This window comes from Lissotriton helveticus, chromosome 3_1 (assembly GCF_964261635.1).
Source record: "Lissotriton helveticus chromosome 3_1, aLisHel1.1, whole genome shotgun sequence".
Classification (NCBI taxonomy): domain Eukaryota; kingdom Metazoa; phylum Chordata; class Amphibia; order Caudata; family Salamandridae; genus Lissotriton; species Lissotriton helveticus.
Genome location: NC_136061.1, coordinates 1,137,988,729 through 1,138,013,204, shown reverse-complemented (window position 1 = coordinate 1,138,013,204; position 24,476 = coordinate 1,137,988,729). Strand labels below are relative to the sequence as shown.

At 45.8% G+C, this 24,476-nt stretch overlaps 1 protein-coding gene across 1 annotated transcript in view; it reads right to left on the bottom strand.

Moving 5' to 3' along the window:
- The window catches only part of CACNB4 (calcium voltage-gated channel auxiliary subunit beta 4), a 769,275-nt gene that overhangs the window by 469,179 nt on the left and 275,620 nt on the right, over positions 1-24,476 (bottom strand). The window contains exon 3 of the mRNA XM_078681745.1: positions 15,029-15,151. Within this exon, the coding sequence (XP_078537871.1) occupies positions 15,029-15,151 (123 nt within the window). The remainder of the gene's footprint in view (positions 1-15,028; positions 15,152-24,476) is intronic.

The following is a 24,476-nucleotide window of genomic DNA, read 5'->3' as shown; positions in this document are numbered from 1 at the left end:
AATCTTTGAAACAACTTCCAGAACCCAATTGTCTGTAATCAATGCCTTCCAATGAGTATGAAATAGTGTCTAACCCAGATGGATCCGAGTAATCTTCTGTCTCTGCATAGTCAGTATTGCTTCGTCTGATTATCCTTGTTCCCTGTACCATAACCAAAGATAAAAATATTTTGAGAATTTTTGTATAGATGAAAGACTGGATTTTCTTTAAAAGATTTATGGGTAACAGACTCAAACACTTTCCCCAAAAGTCTGCCTCCTAAACATGCATCATGAAAAGGCAATTGTTCTGTGAAGACTTCATTTGCTGAACTCTTAAATGCAAATGGCGTTGTGCTGCAGCAACCCCTCTTGACGCTATAGCAGAACTCTCAAGCCACCAAAGGTCATTTCAGATAAGAGCTAAGCCTGAACTTTCATGGAGGCCAATAATTGCAAACAATGCTCCCCTTCCTGAATATTAGTAGATAAGGCTTGAAATATTGAAGAGATTGTGAACTACAATCTGAATAGATCTCACTGAAAGACTCTGGCCCGCTCAAGATCTCTTTAGAGCATCCTTTGCTTTTCTATCAACAGGATCGCACATAGCAATATCATCTTATAAAGATTGTGAAAGCTGTAAATTCCCTTAGGCTAATTGATTTTCTTCCACCATAATAAGGGAGGCAGTTGATCTGTCAGGGTATCATCTTTCTCTTTTACACATTGCTTTGATAACTGAAATCACAAGCATGCTTAGAACTGATAGTCTATTAAAGTGACAAAACCAATGTCCACTGGTACTGGGTTGCCCCTTACCTGGAAAATAATTGTAAGTTTGAGGATCAACATGAACTAACTGGTTGAATCTCTTTCTTGTAAATGTACTTCCCTCGAGGAGGAGAGGCCTCACCTGAAAACCCAAACTCACCCTCGCCACATTCCAGAGAGACTCATGCTGACGATACTGAGGAGGGTAAATATAGTGAATCCCAGGATTGATCTAAATCATGAGGAGATTTATCTTTAGGGGAGAAAACACCCCTGTGTGTCTGTGGTATGCCTCTGACAGAGACTTCACCAGTGCTTGAAGAGTCTGCTGTGAGAATGAGGGATAATGAACAGACCATTAATAGCTCTTCTTAACCCCATGCTCATAGCATTCCCTGATAGGAAAATAGGGAATTGAATGTTGACTTTACTGCTAATGATTGCTTATCTTCACCAATTCCTAAACTTGCAACAAGTGAGAAAGCTTCCAAAAGTCTGAAAGTGGCACTCAGTGACCCCACAGAGGGAAATTAAAATGTCTGTAAATTAAAGATTCCACTTCAATGTGTTTAAACAACTTAAAAAATAGTACCTTATAAACAGTGATGCTTTTATAAACATTTTAGCACTTTAAATAAGTTTACCCTTAAAGATATATGGGAAAATTATAAAATCTACTAAATACATAAGAAAACAAGTAGAGTGGTTTGCGTGCCTCATTTAGCAGGCAAGCCATAAGAGATTGTGCCGCCAGGTAAACAAAATTAACCTAATATTTTTTTTTGTCCTTTAAACGTCTCACCTACTTTATAGCAAACATGGGTCTTGCCCTGATCTCCACTACAAACATTTAACAGGGGACCAGAGTCCAAGGACCTTCAATTCCAAAGCAAGCTGATGAACCCCTTCTTTGGAAATAGTCTACTTTAAAGCTGCCAGGTTATTTCCACCAACTGAACAATCAAAAGGGGACCAGTGCCCTGCATACTTCAAGCCATTTTACTCCGACATCATGAGTTTTCTGGTAGATTCCTCACCTTTTGAATTTGAGTGGGTTGCTAATACTGACCGCAGAGGTGGTGGTCCCTGCAGCCATTAAACTTCTGTGCACTATGTTGATGCGGTATTGACTGAAGGTATGGGGTACCTCTGCTGAAGCCATAAAAGGGATGGTAGAGCTGATGCATCTGGTGAAGCAGGGCAAATGAGCCCAGGGAGTGTACTGTGACCCTACTCTCCTTGGCCCTCTTCAAAGTGGAATCTGCTTTGTTCGCAAACAGGCAAGGTCTGTGACTTCTGGACCAGAAATTTTCGCAAACAATTGATTATCTGTCTCTTTGCAAATGTTCTCAAGATACATGTATAAGGAATTCATGCTTTTGATTTCTATGTGAATGCAACTAAAAAATGATATCAATGTAAACATTTTTGGGGGGTATTTCAACAATTACCTGTAAAGATTTACATTTACAAGTATATTTGTTATTCTTGTGATTTATTTTTGATATAGGGTTGTTAAATTGTATTCAATGACCTAGAGGGTCACTTATTGACCATTTGTGGATAGTGCGCAGTGTTGCGACCGTCTTGGTAGCATTTTTACACTTTTGTCCATTGACCCCTGTTAGACAGCGAATGTTACACTGCTGCACCAATTGTGTTAGGATTGTTTATTTGTTATCAATATTTGATTACCTTTTGAGTACTTTTAATTGGTGTGCGCTTCCAACCCCACTTCTTTTCTCAAAGTACCTCTGCTGAAGCCATAAAAGGGATGGTAGAGCTGATGCATCTGGTGAAGCAGGGCAGATGAGCCCAGGGAGTGAACTGTGACCCTACTCTCCTTGGCCCTCTTCAAAGTGGAATCTGCTTTGTTCGCAAACAGGCAAGGTCTGTGACTTCTGGACCAGGAATTGAACTAGGAGGGACCCTTCAACTTGGGCCGGTCTTGTTGCGGAGTCTTCCGGTGCTTGGGGACGTACAGTTTCGTCTTCTGGCCTCATATGACCTTCGTGTTAATCGACGCTCAGTCACTGCAGGCCTTAAAGGCGTGGCTCGACCTCAGAAACCACCAGCCTACCTGATAAAAATCTGTCATAGACATTTGTGACAATCCTTACACGATTTTCAACCTTTCTTCTTGGGAGGTAACATTTCCAATGCACACTAAAAAATCTTTGGTTTAAAAGCTGTCTAAAAGAGATGAGAGGTAGCTCTGGCTCCGTATCTGATGCGCACAAAGACAGAAACTGATGTCAGCCATGTGGGAGTGCCACTTATATTGTCCCTGCATGTCATTTTCGGAGCAGAAAGGCATCAGTGGGGAGTCGCAAGGTGCCACCTACCAGTGCGCAGAGATACTGCTCAAAGGTTTCCAGATCCAATCTGGTGCCTGGAAATATTCAAAAGGTGTGGAACATTTTGTTAGAAAACTTCATTGGAAAATATTGTATTCACTTTCTTCTTGTGGGAAAATTAAATCGATATTGGCCTAGGCAGATTTCATAAAGAAGGGCTCAGAAAGTTTTAACAGGGACATGCTCAAACATAAAAAAGACAGCACCGGGTCTTAGCACTCAAGCAGTTTAACACTTTCTGGGGTATATTTACAAGGGAAGTGTTGTAGTGCAGCATTAGCCTTCTTGGCTTAACACCAGGCTCGCCTCTTTGTAAATGCAGGACTGCACTGTATTTACTACAATACGGTGCAGCCCTGCATTTCCCCGGGCACTGGCGCTAATTACAGCTGTTTAGCACCTACGCCGGCACCCTGGTACCATAGTGCAAGGGTGCCTGCATTGTAGGAATGATTGTTTATGTGCAGGAAGGTTTCCCTTCCTGCACATAGACAAACTTAATTGGCGATTTGTAACTTCTATGTGTGCTACTTTGTGCAGCACACTTAGATGTTGCAACTATCATTTTTAAAATGATTGTTAATGTGCAGGAAGGAACACTTTCCTGCACATGAACAATCATGCATGGAGTTTTGCTGTTTCTATGTGTGCTGCACAATGCAGCACACATAGAAATAGGAAATACTAGGCGAAATAAATAATTTCTCCTCATTGCGCCATTTTAAGACCAGGTTTTTTTTGTCTTCATTTTCGCGCTGCCCAATAGTTATACCACCCTTGTAAACGTGGGGCAGCATCATAATCAAGCAGTGTTGCGGTGGAACACCCACCCCAACACCCATTGCCCTCCCCTTTTACTCTAAGTATAGCGTAGTGGCTTAACGCTGCCTTGTAAATAAGACAAAGGCTGTATCGCCACAGGAACATAAAAAAAAAAGCGCAATGTTCCTGTGGCGATATGGGCTTGTAAATATGCCCCTCTGTGTCTATGTATTCAGTATGGGTTCATATTTCTTCATATAGTTGTACCCACTATGATGGTGCCACCTGTCAATGATACTATGCTGTTGTGTAATCATCTCCTTTAGATCTGAAGGTTTGGATCCCAGCTTGACCTCAGGACAAAGGCTTTCTGTCATCACAGACAGTATCATAATCAGAACTGTTGTTATATGATGGCGGTGATATAACATCACATAATAGGTTTAGGGCACAAACTATTTCAACATTGGTAACTATGTATGAGAATTGTAAGACACAAGCCATCTGGATAAAATCGAAGAGGAGAATAACTGAATCACTGATTTCATTGCCAGGGATAAACTTTTGATGTGAACAGTGTCTTTTAGGTAACACTTAGGTGCAGCAGCAGGCGCTGATTCTAGAAGGTGATGAAGATGACCTCCAAGTGAGGGCACAATCTCGTTCCACAATTGTATAGCGCAAGCTTATCACCCCTAGTATCCAGGCGTCAGGGAGAATAAGTGAGCTATTGCCCAGAGTCACATGATGCTGAGCTGAGCTGCGATTGAACCGTGAGCCACGCGCTTTGGGTCAGCCGCTCTGGCCGCTGTGCCACACCTCTCCCATGTGGTTAGTAAGCCAAGTTCCTCAGGAAGTATCGGAACAACGTAACATATGCATCTCGGATCAACAGCAATTGGCATCAGCCCTGCAAGGGTGTCCAGAGAGGTAGGAGCATAATTGCAATCATGGAGTCGGCTCACCATAGCTCGAGTGCATGATTAGCAAATTCTTAGCCAACTATCAATAAAGCATACTATAAAAAACAGAACGTGCTACTGTTCCTCCAAGCACCAGGGAATCCATCAGGTCCACGGTGTATGGTAATCAGAGATCTCTGGGTCACACTAATAGAAAGAGAAGACATTTATGAAGATGTTATCCAAGATGATGGATACCTAGGAAGAAAGATCAGCAATGTCTCAAGAGTGAACCACTGAAGAGTATGAATGAAGGGAGTCTCCAAACTGGTCATGTGGCAAGGTTTTGGGACGTGGATGCATGCTTCAAGGGCAGGACAAAAGACGCACTGCATACCCACTCCCAATGAGCTTATGAGCCTGTTGCATCCCCTGCAAAGCAGTAATGAGAAGCACCTTACTTGCTGGAAAAAACGAACAAATGAAAGCGCTAGTGCATCAGAAGGAGCCAGAACACTACCACACTGGAAGCCAAAAAACACAAACTCCTCAACACAAGAAACAGCTACACGCACGTCTATACAGCCAGAATATCCATCTTAATATAACGTGTATTTGTAAAGTGCACGTTCATCCAAGGGTATCTTGGCGCTGGATAACAGAGGTTTATTGTTACCCAACAGGACTCATTTTATCAACCTCAGAAGGATGAAAGGCTGAGTGGAGCCGCTGGGATTTGAACCTGTGACCAAGGGGTCGAACACAGGCCCCTAAAGCATATGTACTAGTCCAGTAAGCCACCGGACCCCTTAGCAACCATAATAGCGCTCTAGCTGTCACTTCAAAGAAAACGTCACCCCCCACTGACCAGGAGCTTTCCAGCTTCCACATGGGCCTCATGCAGAAATTATTGCTACATCCCAATATCACTGTGCAAATCATTCACCCTCCTCGGACTGCCTTCCAGCCACCTTTAAAGGTGCCCCAATGCTCCCAGGTAGCATCGCTCAATATAAATAAATACTAACACATAAAACATGCATACACCGCAACAAGCGCTGCAGCTTGCAGGGTATAATATGCAAATCACGTCTCATGGCACAAGAGAAGGAGAACAGCTGCACCACAGGAAACACTTATTTGAATCTGATTAATGTGCTGGAAAGAAGATCAAAAGAGGAGAATGAAACATTCATGCTTTAAGAGTTTGTGCAAGAAACATGGTAAAATATTCAACTTTTATTTGATCAAGTGAAGAAAATGGCGGTAATCCAGTCGAAATAATTCAGAACTTTCTTTGGCGTGAAGGGTGGTTGATTTAGAAAAGGTTCACTATGTTGAGCTGCATTGAGGCAATTGCTTTTGGTGCCTTGGGAGGTACCGTTGTGTTTGAATGTTCCCAATGCGATGTTTTATGTTATTTCACTCGCATTCTGGGTACAGGACACTAAGGGACTGATTTAGATCTTGGTGGAGAGGTTACTCTGTCACAACCAAAATATAAGTACCGTTATATCCAATGGGATTTATATTTCAGTGGACTGGATATACGTCAGCGTCGTGACGGAGTAACCCGTCCGCTGAGATCCGAATCAGACCCTAACTCTCTTCAGAAATCATATCCTCCCCTGAAGCCCTATATTTCCAATGTATGACCTCTAGGTGAATATGTAAGAGAGGTTCCTTCCTTTTAACTGGAGTGATAACTCCGGGACAATGACCAGTGAGTTACAGCTGGTGCCACGAGTGTGGCAGAACCGGCACAGTGCGTGCGTTAGCGTGTGATAGATTAACTAGCCCTTTTTCTCCAACATGGGCAGAGCAGAGTCCATCCCCAGTGCTGTGAAGCGATGTCACTAGGCACAGCACCAGAGGCCTTGGTAAAGTCTACTCATAAGAGGACTTTTCTAACCTTTCATAATGGAGAATGGCAGAAATGGACTTACCACTTCCATAAATGTACAGGAATTTATATAGCTCAAATCACCAAGCGGTTTCTAAGCGCTTGCTTAGGGAACCCGTCCTGGTATTCCCCTGTGAGATAACCCCGGCAGGGTATCCGCAAGGTGAAAACCAGGCATCCCGCCGCGAGGGGCCGTTGTGGAGATTAAGCAAGCTATTGCCCAGAGTCGCAGAGTGTGAACCCGTGAATCGAGTAGGCACCGGAGCGAGAATTGTCGAGTCCATGGACATTTTTAGGACTCAAGACCCCGCCGAGCCGGGAATTGAACCCTGGTCCCGGGCTGACCTCTAATTCCAGATCTGCCTCCTCTAACCAGTGAGCCACACTTCTCCATCAATGACCCCCATCAGTAGACATTGTTCTGCAAATGTAGAAGGCAAACTGGGATGTGCATTAAATTATGGGTACCCGGCCCTCTATTTCTATTCTGCCGCATTCTGGATTAAATGGAGAACAAATGAAAGTGTCTGCAGCAATCTCTATCATAGGCTGCATTAACAGAGTCAGGGTGAATGATGATCATTGGTGACAAGTCCTCTCCAGATAACAACAAATCGACCTCAACTGGATTAGGGTTATCCAGAGCCCCTGTCACAGGGCAGACAGGGAACATGAGTGTGGGAGTACAGGGTGCCAGTGAATCCTCTTGCCAGCAACAGGGCACTTACACCATTCAAGACTGGAGAGGAGGACTTTTTTTCTGAATTCCAAGGTGATGGACAGACCTCACGTTAGTCCAGAAACATACAACAGCACATTACTTACCTCCTCTTCACAGGATCACAAATATTAGCATGGCCATGATATAATTTTCCATCAAGGTCCACAACAGCATTTGCCACCAGGAAACACCACACACAGATGGCTATCTGCTATGCAACAGGCATGTCTGTCCATCTATAAGATGCACAGGCAATTATTAACACCAGTAACCCTTTAGCCTAAACAACAAAAATCAAACAACCACAATGAATAAGGCATAGCAATCTAGCTGAGAGGAGAACCAGAACACATTACCTATAACACATCATCAAAGGCTCAACCAGATTTCAGGCGAAGGTCCATGGACTAAAGACGCACGAGAAGGACATTACAGTGGAAGAATGTTCACTGATCAACCTCCAATAACATAAACATCCATGAAGCAATCAAGCAGCACTAAGTGACCCTAGTCGCTGCTGCTATGAGTTGTGCCACACACTAGAGCTGGCCCTCATTTATTCATGCATGATGGGTTGGTGCAGTCTCCTTCCTTAGTAATCCTGGTAAGATCTCTTAATTACCATGATATTTTTTACAGATTCTGAATTATTGGTTCCTTGGAGTCACGCTGGTAATCTTGGGAACAATCAAGCCAGGCATTAAGCAGCAGGGCAGTCCTCTGAGGGTACAAGGCAGCCTTCAAGCAGCAAGGCCGTCCTCTGGAAGTAGTAGGGCAATCCAATGAAGTATAAAGCAGGTCTCAAGCAGCAGGGCAGTCCTTTGAAGTACAAGGTAGTCCTTCACAGCATCTCCTGCAGGTCCAGGACTGAAATAAAGAGTGGTTCTGAGGATCCAATTTTATACCTGATGCCAGCATTGAAGTGGAAGAAACCTCAAGAGTTTTGGCCTCACAGATGATTCTGAAATTTCCCTCCTTCCTGCTTACGCTCCCAGGGTTGTGAGGTGACAACAGGCTAGTGTGAAGTTCTATGTGAGTGTGCTGAGGCAACTCCTTGTAAATGTAAGTGGGGCATAGAAAAGCTTCACCCCACACATCCTGGTCGAATGGCCCATCCTGCCAACATTCAGTTCTCCTTTATCTCACTGTCTTGGAGAAATACAGAAAGACTAACTGCCATGCTGATCACAGTCATGTGACTCAGGACACAGACTGCAGACAAAAAGTGGTTAGGACAAGAAAATGACAACTTTCTAAAAGTGGGATTTTCAGAAATGTGACTTAAAGTCCAACTTTACTATTAAAGAGGATTTTAAATTACAATTCATTAGAGACAAAATATAATATTTCAAATAGTTCCCAAACCAAAATTGTTACTTATTGTTTAACCCAGCGGTTTCCGGCTGGCTGGGACACATCAAAGCCAGTCAGAATCCACCATCCTAGATAGGATGAGTACGATAGATGTGTACGATAACCTGTGCTCACCCTTCGGTAGCTTGGCACTAAATAGTCAGGCTTATCCTCAGGGCCCAAGTGTAAAGTGTTGGCACAACAGCACTCTCGCAACACACTATGTACGCTACAAAAACTCCACACCATCTGTATAGAACACCAATCTTTGTTTTACACACACATTGAAATCAAAACAAAATATACATTGTATATACACTTTACATTTACATGCAATTGTTAAACTTTCCCATTAGCAGCAAAATGGGATGAACATGTATGCCCTATTCTGAGGTATTTATCCACCTTAACATTCCTCAGTATTGGATATCCCCAACAGTTGCAATGGCCAAGCAATCACAGGTCTTTGACTACGCCTCATGACCCATCCACATAGTCACCCAACTACACCAGCCAATGATGCAGATTGTCTCTGCTGGCACCACGTTGATTAGATTGTCGGAACCACCTAAAGCAAAAAGAAAGAGTTACTTAGTTTGGTCCATCCAGACTAGACTTCCAGGTGCGCAGCGGCACCTCCAGGAGTGCGGGATCGCCAAATCCCCCATAGACTATAGCTTGTGTCCCAAGAAGTCTGGAGAAATGTTTCACCTCAAGCAGAAGTGTAAGCTGCCATAGCTCCCAACAGCCAGATATAGATGCCCACAAGGCACAAACGAAAGCCCTTGGGCCCGGTCAGAACAACAAAGTACCTTATGGTGTGGGGGCAGGGAGAGGGAGCCAGCGACCTCGGATGGAGGCAGCGATGTCAGACACTGTTGTCCTCTCAGTCAGTCTCAGCTCCCAACTCAAGTTCCCCAACACCCCTTTAAACACGGCACGTTATGGAGTGCAAGCTAGGCAACTAGGATCCCCTTGTTGCAAACACGGGTCCCTCGGACTCTGCAAGCTTCCACGCACTCCTCAAACTCCTCATGTCCCTGCACTTCAGGTGGGCTGCCGATCTTTACAAGCACACTCCTTTGCACAGTGTGATGACAGTTACGTCAAGACGGTCTTTGTCCCAACCAACAATCACTACCACCCATTTCCACCGCACCCTGCGCAGTCCCTAGGATCTTGTAGAAACTGAGATATCATTTGTGTCCCTGGGATCTCAGGCCCTTGGAAAGTACTTAGGGTCCCGGACCACGACAAATGGCACTTAGCTGCAGGCCAGCAACGTCCAGGCAAAATCCACCAAGTGACAGTCCCCTTTCTGGAGCATGATAAGCTCCAGGTCACCACAAGTCTGCATATAATCCAGTTGCAGTCCCTCCTGCCTTAATTATTTCTCATGTAGATGTCTCAGTGTCCAACCAGTGTAGCATGGTTATAAATCAAAGAGCATCTTTAACATTTGAGGCCGGAGCCCCAGTAGTTATACCCACAATGGCCATTGAAGATATGATCAGTTCAAAAGGCCACTTTTGAAATGAACTGGCCCTCTCTAAATTGGGTCCTGTCTGCCATCCTACCCCTGGGAGGTTTGATCACTATCTTTAGTGGGGCCAAGACCCTGCCCCATGGAATGCCGGAGCCAATTCCACCCCCACATAACCATCCCAGAGAGGCAACTCTGAGGTCTGCAGTTTCCCTTTAGTCCCTAGTTTATGAGCTTCTATCAGAAATGCACAGATGTAGCTGTCCCCCCAGCACCCAGATGTGAACTGGAGACAGGCCAACAGGCACACAGAGCCGTGAGCATCAAATTGTCCACTTTCCCAAAGTGACATTTCCACATACGTAATGTTGGATCCACCACTCGCAGTACTGGAGAGGATTTGCAATTACGAACTCATTGATATCAAACACTATACTGCTAATATTCTGCATGTATGAAATACTGCTCAATAGCCTTTCCCTACATTACCCCATGCTAATCCAAAGCGAGAAGGCCCTATGTACCAAGCAACTATCCGGTGTCATTCACAACCCTTGCATGTAAAGTACCTGGGTACATGACCTACCTTTTCCAGACACCGCACCCTGCCCCCAGGGAGAACTCAGACATAGCATGAGGCATGCAGAACCTGGGCACCCAGCTTTTCAAGTGCCAAGCCTTGGAACAGTAATCAGCACACACAGGCCCTACCAGGGCAAACTTGTTGTACAATCGATGAGCCTCCTCTGTGGGTGGCATAACTTGTGCTGCAGGCCCACATAGGAGCATTCGAGTTACATGCCCTGGGTATCTGTCTTACCCCTAGACAAGGGAGTTACAGCTAACTCAAATCAGTAAATCGTGTGTACACCAATCACCAGAATGTAGATGACAAGCACAGCACTTTGGCACTCAATGGCAGTGTCAAATGTGCTCAAAGTTCTATGGCTAGCACGTAGATCAGTGGTAAACCGGGAAGGAGAAAATCAAAATGTCATGGGAAAACACCCTAGGAAGGGCCATTTCCAACATATATTAAATGTAATAAGGTAACCCTATGTTATCCTACCGGGAGAGGCCTTACTACAGTGAAAAACTAATTTAGTCGTTTTTCACTACCAGACTTGTAAAACTTAAATGCACATGTCAAACTTTTTTATTACAATGCTCCCTGCCCTATGGGCTTGTTAGGGCCTACCTGAGGGGTGATTTATATGATCAAAAATGAGATGTTGGCATGGCAAAAGGTGTATTTTGCGAAGTCGAACTGGCAGTTTAAAACTGCACATAAGTTGCAATGGCAGTCCTGAGACATGCTTTAAAGGGCAACATCAGTGGGTGGCACAATAAGTGCTACAGGCCAACTAGGGTGCTACCCTAAAACAGGTCCCAGGATACTTGTTTCCGGTCCAGGGAAGACCTGGCTTAGCAGTTCGGGCTGGACTGTTCCCTTGAGGAACAGGATCGTGACTGATTTGCATATGGCTGGGTCTGAACTGGGATGGTGAAGTGAGCTAAAGAACGATGATGGGTGCAGCACAGATCTGTGACTGGAGTGAATGTCTGAAAAGTTTCAGTGCTTTGTCCATCATCTCTTTGTCTTTGCTTTGCAGGCCCACCAGTAGCATTTAATTTACAAGCCCTGGGTTCAAGGGAGTAGCCCAAAAAATAAAATACCCCCCACTTCGAACCAAAGTTCTGATGGCCACAAGCAAACAAAGCAAATCATTACAACCCTCCCCAGAAGAACTTGCTTGTTTCTTCCTTCCAAGCATCAATCCATTCATCCTTTCATCCTTCCACTCACTTGCTGATATCCAACATTCTATCTATCTATCTCGCTATCTATCTATCTCTCGATCTATCTATCATCCATCCATCCAACCTTTCACTCATCCATCTCTCCATCCACCCTTTCACTCATCCATCAATGCTTTCAGTCATTCATTCATCCATCCTTTCCCTCCATCCGTCTACCCATCTAACCTTTCATTCATCCATATATCCAGTCACTCATCCATCCATCTACTCTTTAACTCATCAATCCATTCACTCACTCACTCATCCATCCATCCACTCACTCATCCACCCTCTCTTTCACTCATCCATCCATCCACCCTCCCTTCCACTTTTCCACCCATCCACTCATACATCCATCCATTTACCCTTTCACTCATCCATCTACTCACTCAACCGCCCATGATTTCACTCATCTGTCCATCCATTCCCCCTCCCTTTCACTCATTCATCCATTCTTTCATTCATCCATCCACCCTGTCATTCATCCCCCTCCCTTCCACTTAAACACCCTTTCATCCATCTACCCATCCACCTTCCCTTTCACATCCATCCATTCTTTCACTCATCCATCCATGGATCCTTCATTTCACTCATCAATCCATAATTTTGATCATCCATCCATCTAATCTTCATCCACCCTTTCACTCCATCCATCCATCTTTTCACTTATCCCATCAACTCATCCTCCCTTTCACTCATCCCATCCATCCATCCACCCTCCCTGTCATTCAGCCATTCATCCTCTTATCTATCCATCCACCCTCCCTTTTACTCAGCCATTCATCCTTTCACTCACTCATTCATCCATCCTTTCTCTCTTCATCCATCCATCCTTTCACTCATTCACCCATCCATTCATCCACGCTCCTTTTCACTCATCCATCCATCTATTCATTCACTGATCCATCCTTTTATCCATCCATTCATCCATCATCTCTTTCACTCATCCATTCACTGTTTCACTCACCATCCTTACATCCACCATTGCATTCATTCATCCATCCATCTACTCATCCATCCTTCCTTTCACTCACTGATCCATCCCCCATTTCAATCACACATCCATCCATCCATCTTTTTACTCACTCATTCTCTCATTTCTGCCAAGATGCCGATAGAAGAGGCCCATCAAGAACTCCACTCCATTGTAGCTGCTAATGTTGGGGGTTCAAGATGTCACAGCTCCATCCTTTCGCTCATCCATTCATCCCTCCTTTCACTCATCCATCCACTCTTTCACTTATCCTTCTATCCACCCTTTCATTCCGTCCATCCATCCATCTATTCACTCCACCAATTCTTCCATCCATCTATCCATCCATCCACCCACCTTTTCACTCATCCATCCATTCATCCCCTTTTATTCATCAATCCATTCTGTCACTTATCTCACCATCCACTCTTTTATCCATTCATCCACTCTCCCTTATACTGATCCGTCCACTTTTTCACTCATCCTTCTTTCCACCCTCCTTTCACTCATCTATCCATCCATCTACCCATCCACCCTTTCACTCACACCCATCCATCCATCCTTTCACTCACTCACTCACCCACCCATTCATGTTATTTATGAGTCTTTGTCAGCCGAGTTGCAGACAGAAGAGGCCCTTCAAGAACTCCACCCCACGGCAGCTGCTAAAGTGGGGAGTTAATGATGCCCCTGCCTGGATACATGTTGTACCACTTTGTCAGGGACTTATAAGTGAATAAGTGTGTCAGTTGAGTGTAAGACAGATTTACCAAGTTTAGTGGAGTGAGCACAAGCACTTTAGAACTGGTTAGGAGTGGTAAAGTGCACATAGTCCTAAGGCCAATAAAAACGAATGTTGGCAAACAGGATGTGAAAAAGCTAAATGTTTTGGGGGAAGACCAGCCTAAGGGCTGTCAAGTCTAACATGGTGCTAGTTCATCCAGTGGCGTAACGCAAATGATGGGGTTCCTCTGCAAATGTGACGAGGGGTCTATGAGTCTCCCATATCTCGCAGATATTCATTGAAAAAGGGCTGGATAGGGCCCCTTGAGGACTTAGCAGCACCCTGTAGGGCTGGAGCCTCCCCTGCACAGTAGGGGCCACAGGCACCTACGTTACGCCACTGATTGCATCCCCTACGTAACCTCCGAAAACCTATCACACAGGAATGGCAAAAAAGAAGAAAAAAAACAGAAGCCTTGAAAAAGCACAGCGAAAGAAACAGCTCGGTAGGGGTGTGAGACTACAGTGAAAAGGAATGTCGTATAATGGTGTATAATGGCGTCTGTAAATCCAGCAAGACAAAAAAGAACAAAGCCTTGACGAGTAGATGCCCAACTTTGCAGAATTGTGCTTTATATGCAAGGTATTAGTGCATCTCGAGATAAGGTACATTTTAAAATGACACGCAGTCAAAAAACAAATATTTCTGTCATCACAAACAATATTAACACATTTCACAAGCAAAGCTCAAACTGCCACACAACACAATCATGATGCAGTACCCACATTTTTAATAGATTTTTTCTTTGTCAGGTTCTCCAACGCACATTTTTGCCACAGGGTTGCACTACAACAAAATAGAATTCTTCGCTTTAATTTACAGCGGGCTTTCCTCTCCCTATTGTTGGGGCAGTTTTACAAGATTTACCTTGCAAACCCGTTACAGAAGCAGAAATGCTGACAGCGCAAGAGTGTAAGGAAATAATTGGAAGGAATGCGCTGCACTGTTTAATGCAACCTGACAACAGCCAAGCTCTGCTTAGCAAGATAGAGTTGGGAAGCGATTGTACTTCTGAGGAGTGACAAAGAGTGAGCAACAGAGTTTTTAATAGCGCAGGCCGCGGCCCCTCGGTGTTAACCAATGATAAGGATGAATACATCTGGCTTGCAGCACTAATGAAATGAGCGCTTCCTCGGTTGGCAGCCGGTCAGCTTCCCTTTTAGCCTTGGTAGACTCTGGCCTGATCGCCAAGGTATCCGTGTTGGCAGCTGTAAGGAACATCACATCCGGTATTTACCTCTTTAATGTGCAAAAAGTCCTTGGCATCGAAGGAGATGGCGGTGCTGGGTACAGGAACATCTTCGTCCAGAGCCCCGCAGTAACTCACATTGGTCTTTACGGCGAAGGCTACAGGTTTAGACTGGGGACAGAAAGGGAGAGAAGGAGATACAGGAAGTTAATTTATACAGGTTTTATGCAAATCTAGAACAACACCCAGAATTCACATTAATATTTATTTGTGAAAGAGGTTAAGAAAAAGGGGTAGGTCTGATAATTATAATACCAAATGTACAGTTCAGCGCTTCCAACTGAATAGTGTCAAAGTTGAAAGAGATCATATAGTAACCAAAAAAACATAGGGGCATATTTACAATAAACTAACAGATTGTGGTGTAGCTCCAAAATGGCTAACGCCGCGCTTTGTCAGTTTAAAAATGCAGGGATGCGCTGTATTCACAGAAACCCACCAGCACCGGGATAAAGCACACTGTTTTGCACACTGTAACTGAAACACAAGAACAACACAGATGTGGTGGAGCACTTCAATGTCCAACGCCCGTACACAGCCTCCACTAATGGGAAAACTCACAACTAGGAGGCCAGAATCCATAAACAGACACATCCAACAGTGGCAAGGGGCCTTGTGAATGGAAAATGATGCACTGCACAAAACAATGCTCACCATAACATAGCTATATTCACCAGTAAGGATTCCAGAATTCTCCTTAGTTTGTCTGGTCATGTTGATCTATTTCATCATCCTTTTAATGGAGGTAAAACAAGGCACTTGTGTAGAAGCTAGCATTTTAACTTATATTTTTGGTTCATTTAAAAAAATTGATTCTAGAAAGAACTCCCGTCCCGATCCACAAAAAATTAGCAAATTAATCTACAGTCTGCTTAGATTAGGTCAGTTTTGCTCATTTAAAAGTGCAAGTGGGAGGGAAAATTTTAGCAGAGGCCACCCCCCGAAGGGAGTTTCGTGGGCGGGCGTCATAATGGCCACCGTGGACCTGGAAAAACTACTTTGGGCCACCACAGCCCGCTGGAAAAGAAAAGGGGGGAGGTGGTTCTACCACTACTACACCCCCTCTCCGGTCAAGAAAATATGCACCAAGAGTGGTGCAAAAAAATTGCCCAGCTAATAGACAGGTGGGTGATGGCTCAAATCCCCCAATGGGGGGGACACTGCCTCTGGCCAAAAGAAGCAAAAGGGCAGTTATAAGCACAGTGCTGCACCCAGCACAGGTTACATTTAGAGCTGGGGGTGGTGCACTGAAAGATTTTGAAGGACTTTTAAAAATTACCTGCGGGCAGTCGCCGAGGGATCTCAGTGCTATCTCCAAAGCGAATACCAGCGAGTGCACCGCTACTGCCCGGTATCGCAGCTGAGCAGCCGGAGCAAAGCTGTGGCAACCTGGGAGAGAGTGTTCCAGGGAGCAGTGCCTAGAGAGCCAGGTTCCTCCACTTTTCCTGAGTGCTCCGCTGTGGGCGGGACGCCTCAGCTGTCCTGAGGGAGAGTGCCTGGTGGCCTCAGGATACGGCAGAGGCAGCAGGACCTGCACACCAAAGCGCTGTCAGATTCAGTCAGTGTCAGTCAGTCAGTGTCATTCAGTCAGTGTCAGTCAGTTTCAGTCAGTGTCAGTCAGTCAGTATCAGTCAGTGTCAGTCAGTCAGTGTTCGTCAGTGTCAGTCAGTGTCAATCAGTGTTAGACAGTCAATATCAGTCAGTCAGTGTCAGTCAGTGTTAGTCGGACAGTGTACATCAGTCAGTCAGTCAGTGTCAGTCTGTCAGTGTAAGTCAGTGTCATTCAGTGTCAGTCAGTCAGTGTCAGTCAGTCAGTGTTAGTCTGTGTCAGTCAGTGTCAGTCAGTCATTCAATGTCAGTCAGTCAATGTCAGTCAGAGTCAGTGTCAGTCAGTGTCAGTCAATCAGTGTCTTTTATGTCAGTCAGTCAATGTCAATCAGTGTCAGTGTCAGTCAGTGTCAGTCAATCAGTGTCAGTCGGTTTCAGTCAGTGTCAGTCAGTCAGTGTTGGTCAGTGTCAGTCAGTCAGTGTCAGTCAGTGTTGGTCAGTTTCAGTCAGTCAGTCAGTGTCAGTCAGTATCAGTCAGTTAACCAGTGTCAGTCAGTGTCAGTCAGTTTCAGTCAGTGTAAGGCGGTCAGTATCATTCAGTCAGTGTCAGTCAGTTTCAGTCAGTCAGTCAGTGTCAGCCAGTCAGTGTCAGTCAGTCAGTGTCAGTCAGTCAATGTCAGTTGGTTTAAGTCCGTGTCAGTCAGTCAGTGTCAGTCAGTCAGTGTTGGTCAGTGTCAATCAGTGTTAGTCAGTCAATATCAGTCAGTCAGTGTCAGTCAGTCAGTGTCCATCAGTCAGTGTCAGTCAGTCAGTCAGTGTCAGTCTGTCAGTGTAAGTCAGTGTCATTCAGTGTAAGTCAGTCAGTGTCAGTCAGTCAGTCAGTGTCAGTCAGTGTTAGTCAGTGTCAGTCAGTCAGTGTCAGTCAGTCATTCAATATCAGTCAGTGTCAGTCAGTGTCAGTCAATCAGGGTCTTCAATGTCAGTCAGTCAATGTCAGTCAGTGTCAGTGTCAGTCAGTGTCAGTCAATCAGTGTCAGTCAGTGTCAGTCGGTTTCAGTCAGTGTCAGTCAGTCAGTGTTGGTCAGTGTCAGTCAGTCAGTGTCAGTCAGTGTTGGTCAGTTTCAGTCAGTCAGTCAGTGTCAGTCAGTATCAGTCAGTTAACCAGTGTCAGTCAGTGTCAGTCAGTTTCAGTCAGTGTCAGTCCGTCAGTATCATTCAGTCAGTGTAAGTCAGTCAGTTAGTCAGTCAGTGTCAGCCAGTCAGTGTCAGTCAGTCAGTGTCAGATGGTTTAAGTCCATGTCAGTCAGTCAGTATCAGTCAGAGTCAGTCAGTCAATGTCAGTCAGTGTCAGTCAGTGTCAGTCAGACAGTCAGTGTCAGTCAGTGTCAGTCAGTCATTGTCAGTAAGTCAGTGTCAGTCAGTCAATATCAGTCAGTCAGTGTCAGTCAGTCAGTGTCCATCAGTCAGTGTCAGTCAGTCAATCAGTGTCAGTCAGTCAGTGTCATTCAGTGTCAGTCAGTCAGTGTCAGTCAGTCAGTCAGTCAGTGTCAGTCAGTCAGTGTCATTCAGTCAGTGTTAGTCAGTGTCAGCCAGTGTCAGTCAGTCAGTGTCAGTTAGTCAGTGTCAGTCAGTCAGTGTCGGTCAGTCAGTCAGTGTCAGTCAGTGTCAGTCAGTTTCAGTCAGTGTCAGTCAGTTAGTGTCATTCAGTCAGTGTCAGTCAGTTGCAGTCAGTGTCAGTCAGTCAGTGTCAGTCAGTCGGTGTCTGTCAGTCAGTCAGTCAGTGTCAGTCAGTGTCAGTCAGTCAGTGTCACTGGATTCAAGATAGCCTGGCTGATGAGGATTATGAATCCGAAACCGGTCCCAGGATGCTTGTTTCCGGTCCAGGGAAGACATGGCTTGGCAGTTCGGGCTGGACTGTTCCCACGAGGCACAGGGTCAGACTGATTTGCATATAGCAATGTCTGAACTGGGGTGGCTGAGTGAACTAAAGAATGGTGATGGATTAAACCCAGATCAGTTGACTGGGGGTGAGTGTTTGATTTGTTCAACGCTCCGTCCATCATCCCCTTTTGTATCGCTTTGTTCGCCCTAAGTGTGGCAGGGTATGCTCAGACGTGAGTCCCTTGTTCACTTGGCCACTGGATTCAAGATAGCCTGGCTGATGAGGATTATGAATCCGAAACCGATCCCAGGATGCTTGTTTCCGGTCCAGGGAAGACATTGCTTGGCAGTTCGGCCTGGACTGTTCCCACGAGGCACAGGGTCAGACTGATTTGCATACAGCCATGTCTGAACTGGGGTGGCTGAGTGAACTTAAGAATGGTGATGGATTAAACCCAGATCAGTTGACTGGGGGTGAGTGTTTGATTTGTTTAACGCTCCGTCCATCATCCCCTTTTGTATCACTTTGTTCGCCCTAAGTGTGGCAGGGTATGCTCAGACGTGAGTCCCTTGTTCACTTGGCCACTGGATTCAAGATAGCCTGGCTGATGAGGATTATGAATCCGAAACCGGTCCCAGATGCTTGTTTCCGGTCCAGGGAACACATGGCTTGGCAGTTCGGGCTGGACTGTTCCCACGAGGCACAGGGTCAGACTGATTTGCATATAGCCATGTCTGAACTGGGGTGGCTGAGTGAACTAAAGAATGGTGATGGATTAAACCCAGATCAGTTGACTGGGGGTGAGTGCTTGATTTGTTCAACGCTCCGTCCATCATCCCCTTTTGTATCGTTTTGTTCGCCCTAAGTGTGGCAGGGTATGCTCAGACGTGAGTCCCTTGTTCACTTGGCCACTGGATTCAAGATAGCCTGGCTGATGAGGATTATGAATCCGAAACCGGTCCCAGGATGCTTGTTTCCGGTCCAGGGAAGACATGGCTTGGCAGTTCGGGCTGGACTGTTCCCACGAGGCACAGGGTCAAACTGATTTGCAAATAGCCATGCCTGAACTGGGGTGGCTGAGTGAACTAAAGAATGGTGATGGATTAAACCCAGATCAGTTGACTGGGGTGAGTGTTTGATTTGTTCAACGCTCCGTCCATCATCCCCTTTTGTATCGCTTAGTCAGTCAGGGTCAGTCAGTGTCAGTGTTAGTCAGTCAGTGTCAGTCAGTCAATGTCAGTCGTCAGTGGCAGTCAGTCAGTGTCAGTCAGTCAGTGTCTATCAGTAAGTCAGTGTCAGTCAGTTTCAGTCAGTGTCAGTCAGTTAGTGTCAGTCAGTCAGTGTCAGTCAGTCAGTGTCAGTCAGTCGGTGCCTTCAATGTCAGTCAGTCAATGTCAGTCAGCGTCAGTCAGTGTCAGTCAGTCAGTGTTAGTCAGTCAGTGTCAGTCAGTCAATGTCAGTCAGTGTCAGTCAGTCAGTGTCAGTCAGTCAGTGTCTATCAGTCATCGTCAGTCAGTCAGGGTCAGTCAGTGTCAGTCAGCCGGTGTCAGTCAATGTTAGTCAGTGTCAGTCAATCAGTGTCAGTCAGTCAGTGTCTGTCAGTCAGTGTCAATCATGTCAGTCAGTGTCAGTCAGTCAGGGTCTGTCAGTCAGTGTCAGTCAGTATCGGTCAGTGTCAGTCAGTCAATGTCAGTCAGTCAGTCAGTGTCAGTCAGTTTCAGTCAATGTCAGTCAGTTTCAGTGAGTGTCAGTCAGACATGTGTCAGTTAGTCAGTCAGTGTCAGTCAGTGTCTGTCAGTCAGTGTCAGTCAGTTAGTGTCAGTCAGTCAGTCAGTGCTGATGGAGCATTAATGACTTGTCCAGCAGAAGGCGGCCCCCCTCCCTCCCACAGACACACTGGCTGGTATGTGATGGATGTCCACCCCCAGCTGAGACAACGTCCGGCCCCCACCGCCTCCATAGGGGGAGGAGGAATACCATCCATGAGTGTGGGGAGGAGGGCAGAAGGCCAGTCCCGGGTCAGCTTGGCTGCCTTTCACTCCTCCACACTAACAGAGGCGCCCCCACGCACCCCACCTCAGGGTCTGCCTCAATGAGATCCTGGGTGCTCCAGAGGGTGGGGGAGACCCCCGGGCAGAGACGAGGGCATGGCAGGATGGGGCAGGGGCCTTCAGGGACTGCATACCAAACAAACTAGGAAAGGGCGCTGACAGGGTGGGCTGTGATCCCAGCCCAGCCCGACACTATCAGGGACCTTGGAGCCGGTGCCAGATCCCGGCCCAGGGCGGGGGGTGCCGTGCCCAGAGGGCATGTGGCCTTGGAACAACCACCGACTGCGACCTGGGTGGTCACCTATCTAGATTTGCTATGGTTTCAAGAACCTGCAGAGGCCCGGACGCGATGCTGAATAGGATATTAAACAAAATGGAAAATATTCATTTGTATCAGACTTTTCTATCTCCATTCATCAGTCTTGGGTGGCAAGCGCGGCCGCAGAACACATGGTGCAGTGCTTTCTATTTATATCTGCACTTTAGTTTGAAGTATGGACAGCTAAGGGCTAAAAATGCCGGCTTTATGTGATGGGGGTATCTTTCTACTGGCAGGGACATTAAAACACCGGTGGTACAGGGAGAAAGCCAGCCTGATGCCAACTCTAGGTGTGACTAGTGCACTGTGTACACACTCGCAGCATGAGGGTATCACGCCGGAGTGTGCAGCGGGCAGATACTCAAATGCTCAAGCTGCGGCCCGTGCTCACAATGAAAAAGAAAGAGTGCATCCCAGCTACTGAAGGAGACAGTATCACGCCAGTGAGAGATCCAATCCCACTTGGTGGGGCTTAAAGGAGACAGGGTGGTAACAAGGAGGGATTGACATACCTTCGGTGCAATCATTGCACTGCCGTTGGCACAATTCGTGACACCAAACGACGCGTACGAATCAAGACTGAAGGCGGAGCTGGGACAGGGCTTCTGGAATCATATTGATTCCAAGAAGCCCTGTATGAGGAGAGCAGCGCATGCGCTTCTTACATCAGGCCGAGACCTAAAAATAACTTTGACTGTTTTTCCCTACCAGAGCATATAAAATGTATTTTAGATTGTACCTGCTTTGACAGTGCACCCTACCCTTGGGATACCTAGGGAAGACCGTAGGGACTGCCTATAAGTTATAAAAAGGTAGTTTTGGGATTTAGAAGTCCTTTTCATTCTAAAGTCGAATGTAGACATAGTTTTATTTTATAACCAGCCTGCAAGGCAGGCCTGGCCTTAAAAGGACACCAGACACCACAGAGGTGCACACTTAAGTCCACTAGAGTCTCTAAACCTACATGCCCTACGATATACTAGGGACTTACAGGTAGGTTGCCTTTGCCAATTAGAATTCTACCAATTACCATATACCTTTAGAGGACACAGGACTGGCCCTGGTTAGCAGAGTCCAGGGCACTTTCAAAGACAGTAACCACCAGCATCAGTCAAAAAAGGGGGTGATAAGGGCAAATAGGATGGCTTTCCTACAAGGAGAAGGCTGGTAGAGTTAGAACAGGTTTGAAATTGTCTGCGTCCTTTCAGCTATGACCATGGTAGAAGCTATTCCTCTCTGGAAATGTATGGTTTACGTGATATTCAGCCTAATGCTGCCACTTAATGTGATCCTTTTTTGCGATATTTGTAAAGAATGTGCAAGCCTGCAAACTAGCGTTGCAGAACCTACTGTATCTGGTGCAGTGAAGTCCTTTAGATGAGTTTTAAGAGCCCCTTTCAGTTACTGGCAGAGTGTTGCTAAGCAACGTGCATATTTGGTATTGAGGGTTCCCGAGACCAGCCTGGCCTGCTTCAAGACACTTGAGGCAACGTCAGCACAGACGGTTTGAAGGAAACTACATGTGGTCTGATAGATACCTACAATGTTTACACGGATGGCTACTTAACTGAGATGACAGCTTCCACCTTTTCACCCCTCCACCCTTGAGGAAAGGCCTGGTTATTCTGGGGACAGGATGGCAGAGGGTTCTACAAAGCACAGAGTAAACCTTAAATAATCTGCACCGTGCAACAAACCCAGGAAAATACTCCTCAGAGTAAGGGTTCTGTATGCAGACTGAGTTGTAGCATGGTCAGAAAGATTGGCTGTGTGTGAGCTTTAGGTTTCCTAACAATATAAGATTCAAGTACATTATACCACAAGCAGGGTGCATGAGAGGCAGTGCAAATGGAGAGAAATGTGGATTGGTAGGGGTACTAAGTGAGAGAAATCACAATATATTCCCAAAAACCCAACATTTTTAAAGATTTCAAAATTGAGAAATAGAGAGAGTGCGTGTGCTTTTTTGTCTGTGTGTGTGAAAAAGTCCTGGTGAAATCTGACAGAAACCTTACCAAACCCAACTGAAAGCACCTGTACCCAACTATTTACCAGAAAATAGATTTATTAGTGGGGTGTCACACCCAAAACACCCCCATGCAGCTAGGCCCTTGTATGCGGACAGACTCCAAACAGGAGGCATTCTAGGGCTGATGATCTTTTATAGCCCACCCACTTAATGAGAGGGCCTTATGGACTTATAGATATTCATTCTTTTTTAATTTAAACAGAATGTTGCCAGTGGGTTATTGTAGGAAAGTAAGATCTGCTTTCATGATCACCCTCACTATTTGCTGATGTTTTCTTACTAGTCCGACTGGAATACTGCTACTCAGGACACCAGTCACAGTGCTTGCCCCCTAAATTGGTTATGGTATCTCCCTATTTGGCTACTGGGGCACCTAGGAAATTGTACTAAGGCACCTAGGGCATGGGTATCCCAGGGGTCCCCTATGGGCTGCAGCATGTATTATGCCATCCATGAGGGAGCCTCTAAACTATCACTAAAGGCATGCCACTGCAGCCTGTGTGAGTTGATGCATGCACCACTCACAGAAGACATTTTTGCCATATATCTAAAACTCACTGCACTTAAGACCTATAAGTCACCCCTCTAGCAGGCCTTTCAGTCCTTGAAGGCAGGGTGCTCTGTACTAAGACGTCACTGTGTGGCATAGATTCTGTCACCCCTGCTTTCAGGTACTCTTCGACTCAAACTCACTTCTGGGTTCCAACAGCCTCTTTTGTCTTTCTGTGGTAAGACTGGAACCGTGACGTCCTACTGAGTATGTGGTTGGGTATCCTTTTTTCACCTGATCCTAGACTCTCACCTAGGTTGGTTCCTTGGGTCCTCGACTCTTCTACCTCTCCTGGGTCCAGTCTCGAACTAGGTCATGGTTCACTTCCAACTCCTTCGATATATGGTCTGGTATCCCCCCTGACGACCACTGTGTATTAGTGCTATTGGTTATTCTATGTCCAAAGTATTGTGTACATTGTGAGTCTATCTCCGGGTAGGAGATATTGTACGGTGCTAGTGAGTAATTGTAATGAATACATATTTTTATAAGTTCACTGCATGGCTCTTTTTCATTAAGCCTATACTAAAGGATTAGATACAGTAAACTGAGTTGCTTTGTACTCCTCCTACACTAAGCCTGCGGGCTGCTCTCCACAGCTACTACTTAGAGAGCTTTCTATGGTTATCTAAACACCTAAAATCACCATAAGGGTTGCTCGGGTTAGTGCAGGGTGCTACACTTACATAAACTGGAATGGCGTACCGTGCAACAAAACAATGGATTTAACCCAGATCTGTGACTGGGGACGAATGTTTGATTAATTCAGCATCCCATCCATCATCTGTTCTTTTAGCATTGATCCCCCCAAGTGGGAAGGGTATGCCCAGACGTGGGTCCCGTGCTCACTACACCACCAGATTCAGGCTAGCCTGACTAATGAGGGGTGGTACCCCGAAACCGGTCCCAGGATGCTTGTTTCTGGTTCATGGAGGACCTGGCCTGCCAGTTTGGGCTGGACTGTTCTTATGGGGCACAGGGTCACGACAGATTTGAATATGGCTGGGTCTACACTGGAATGGCATAGTGTGAATCGAACAGGATGGATTCAACTCAG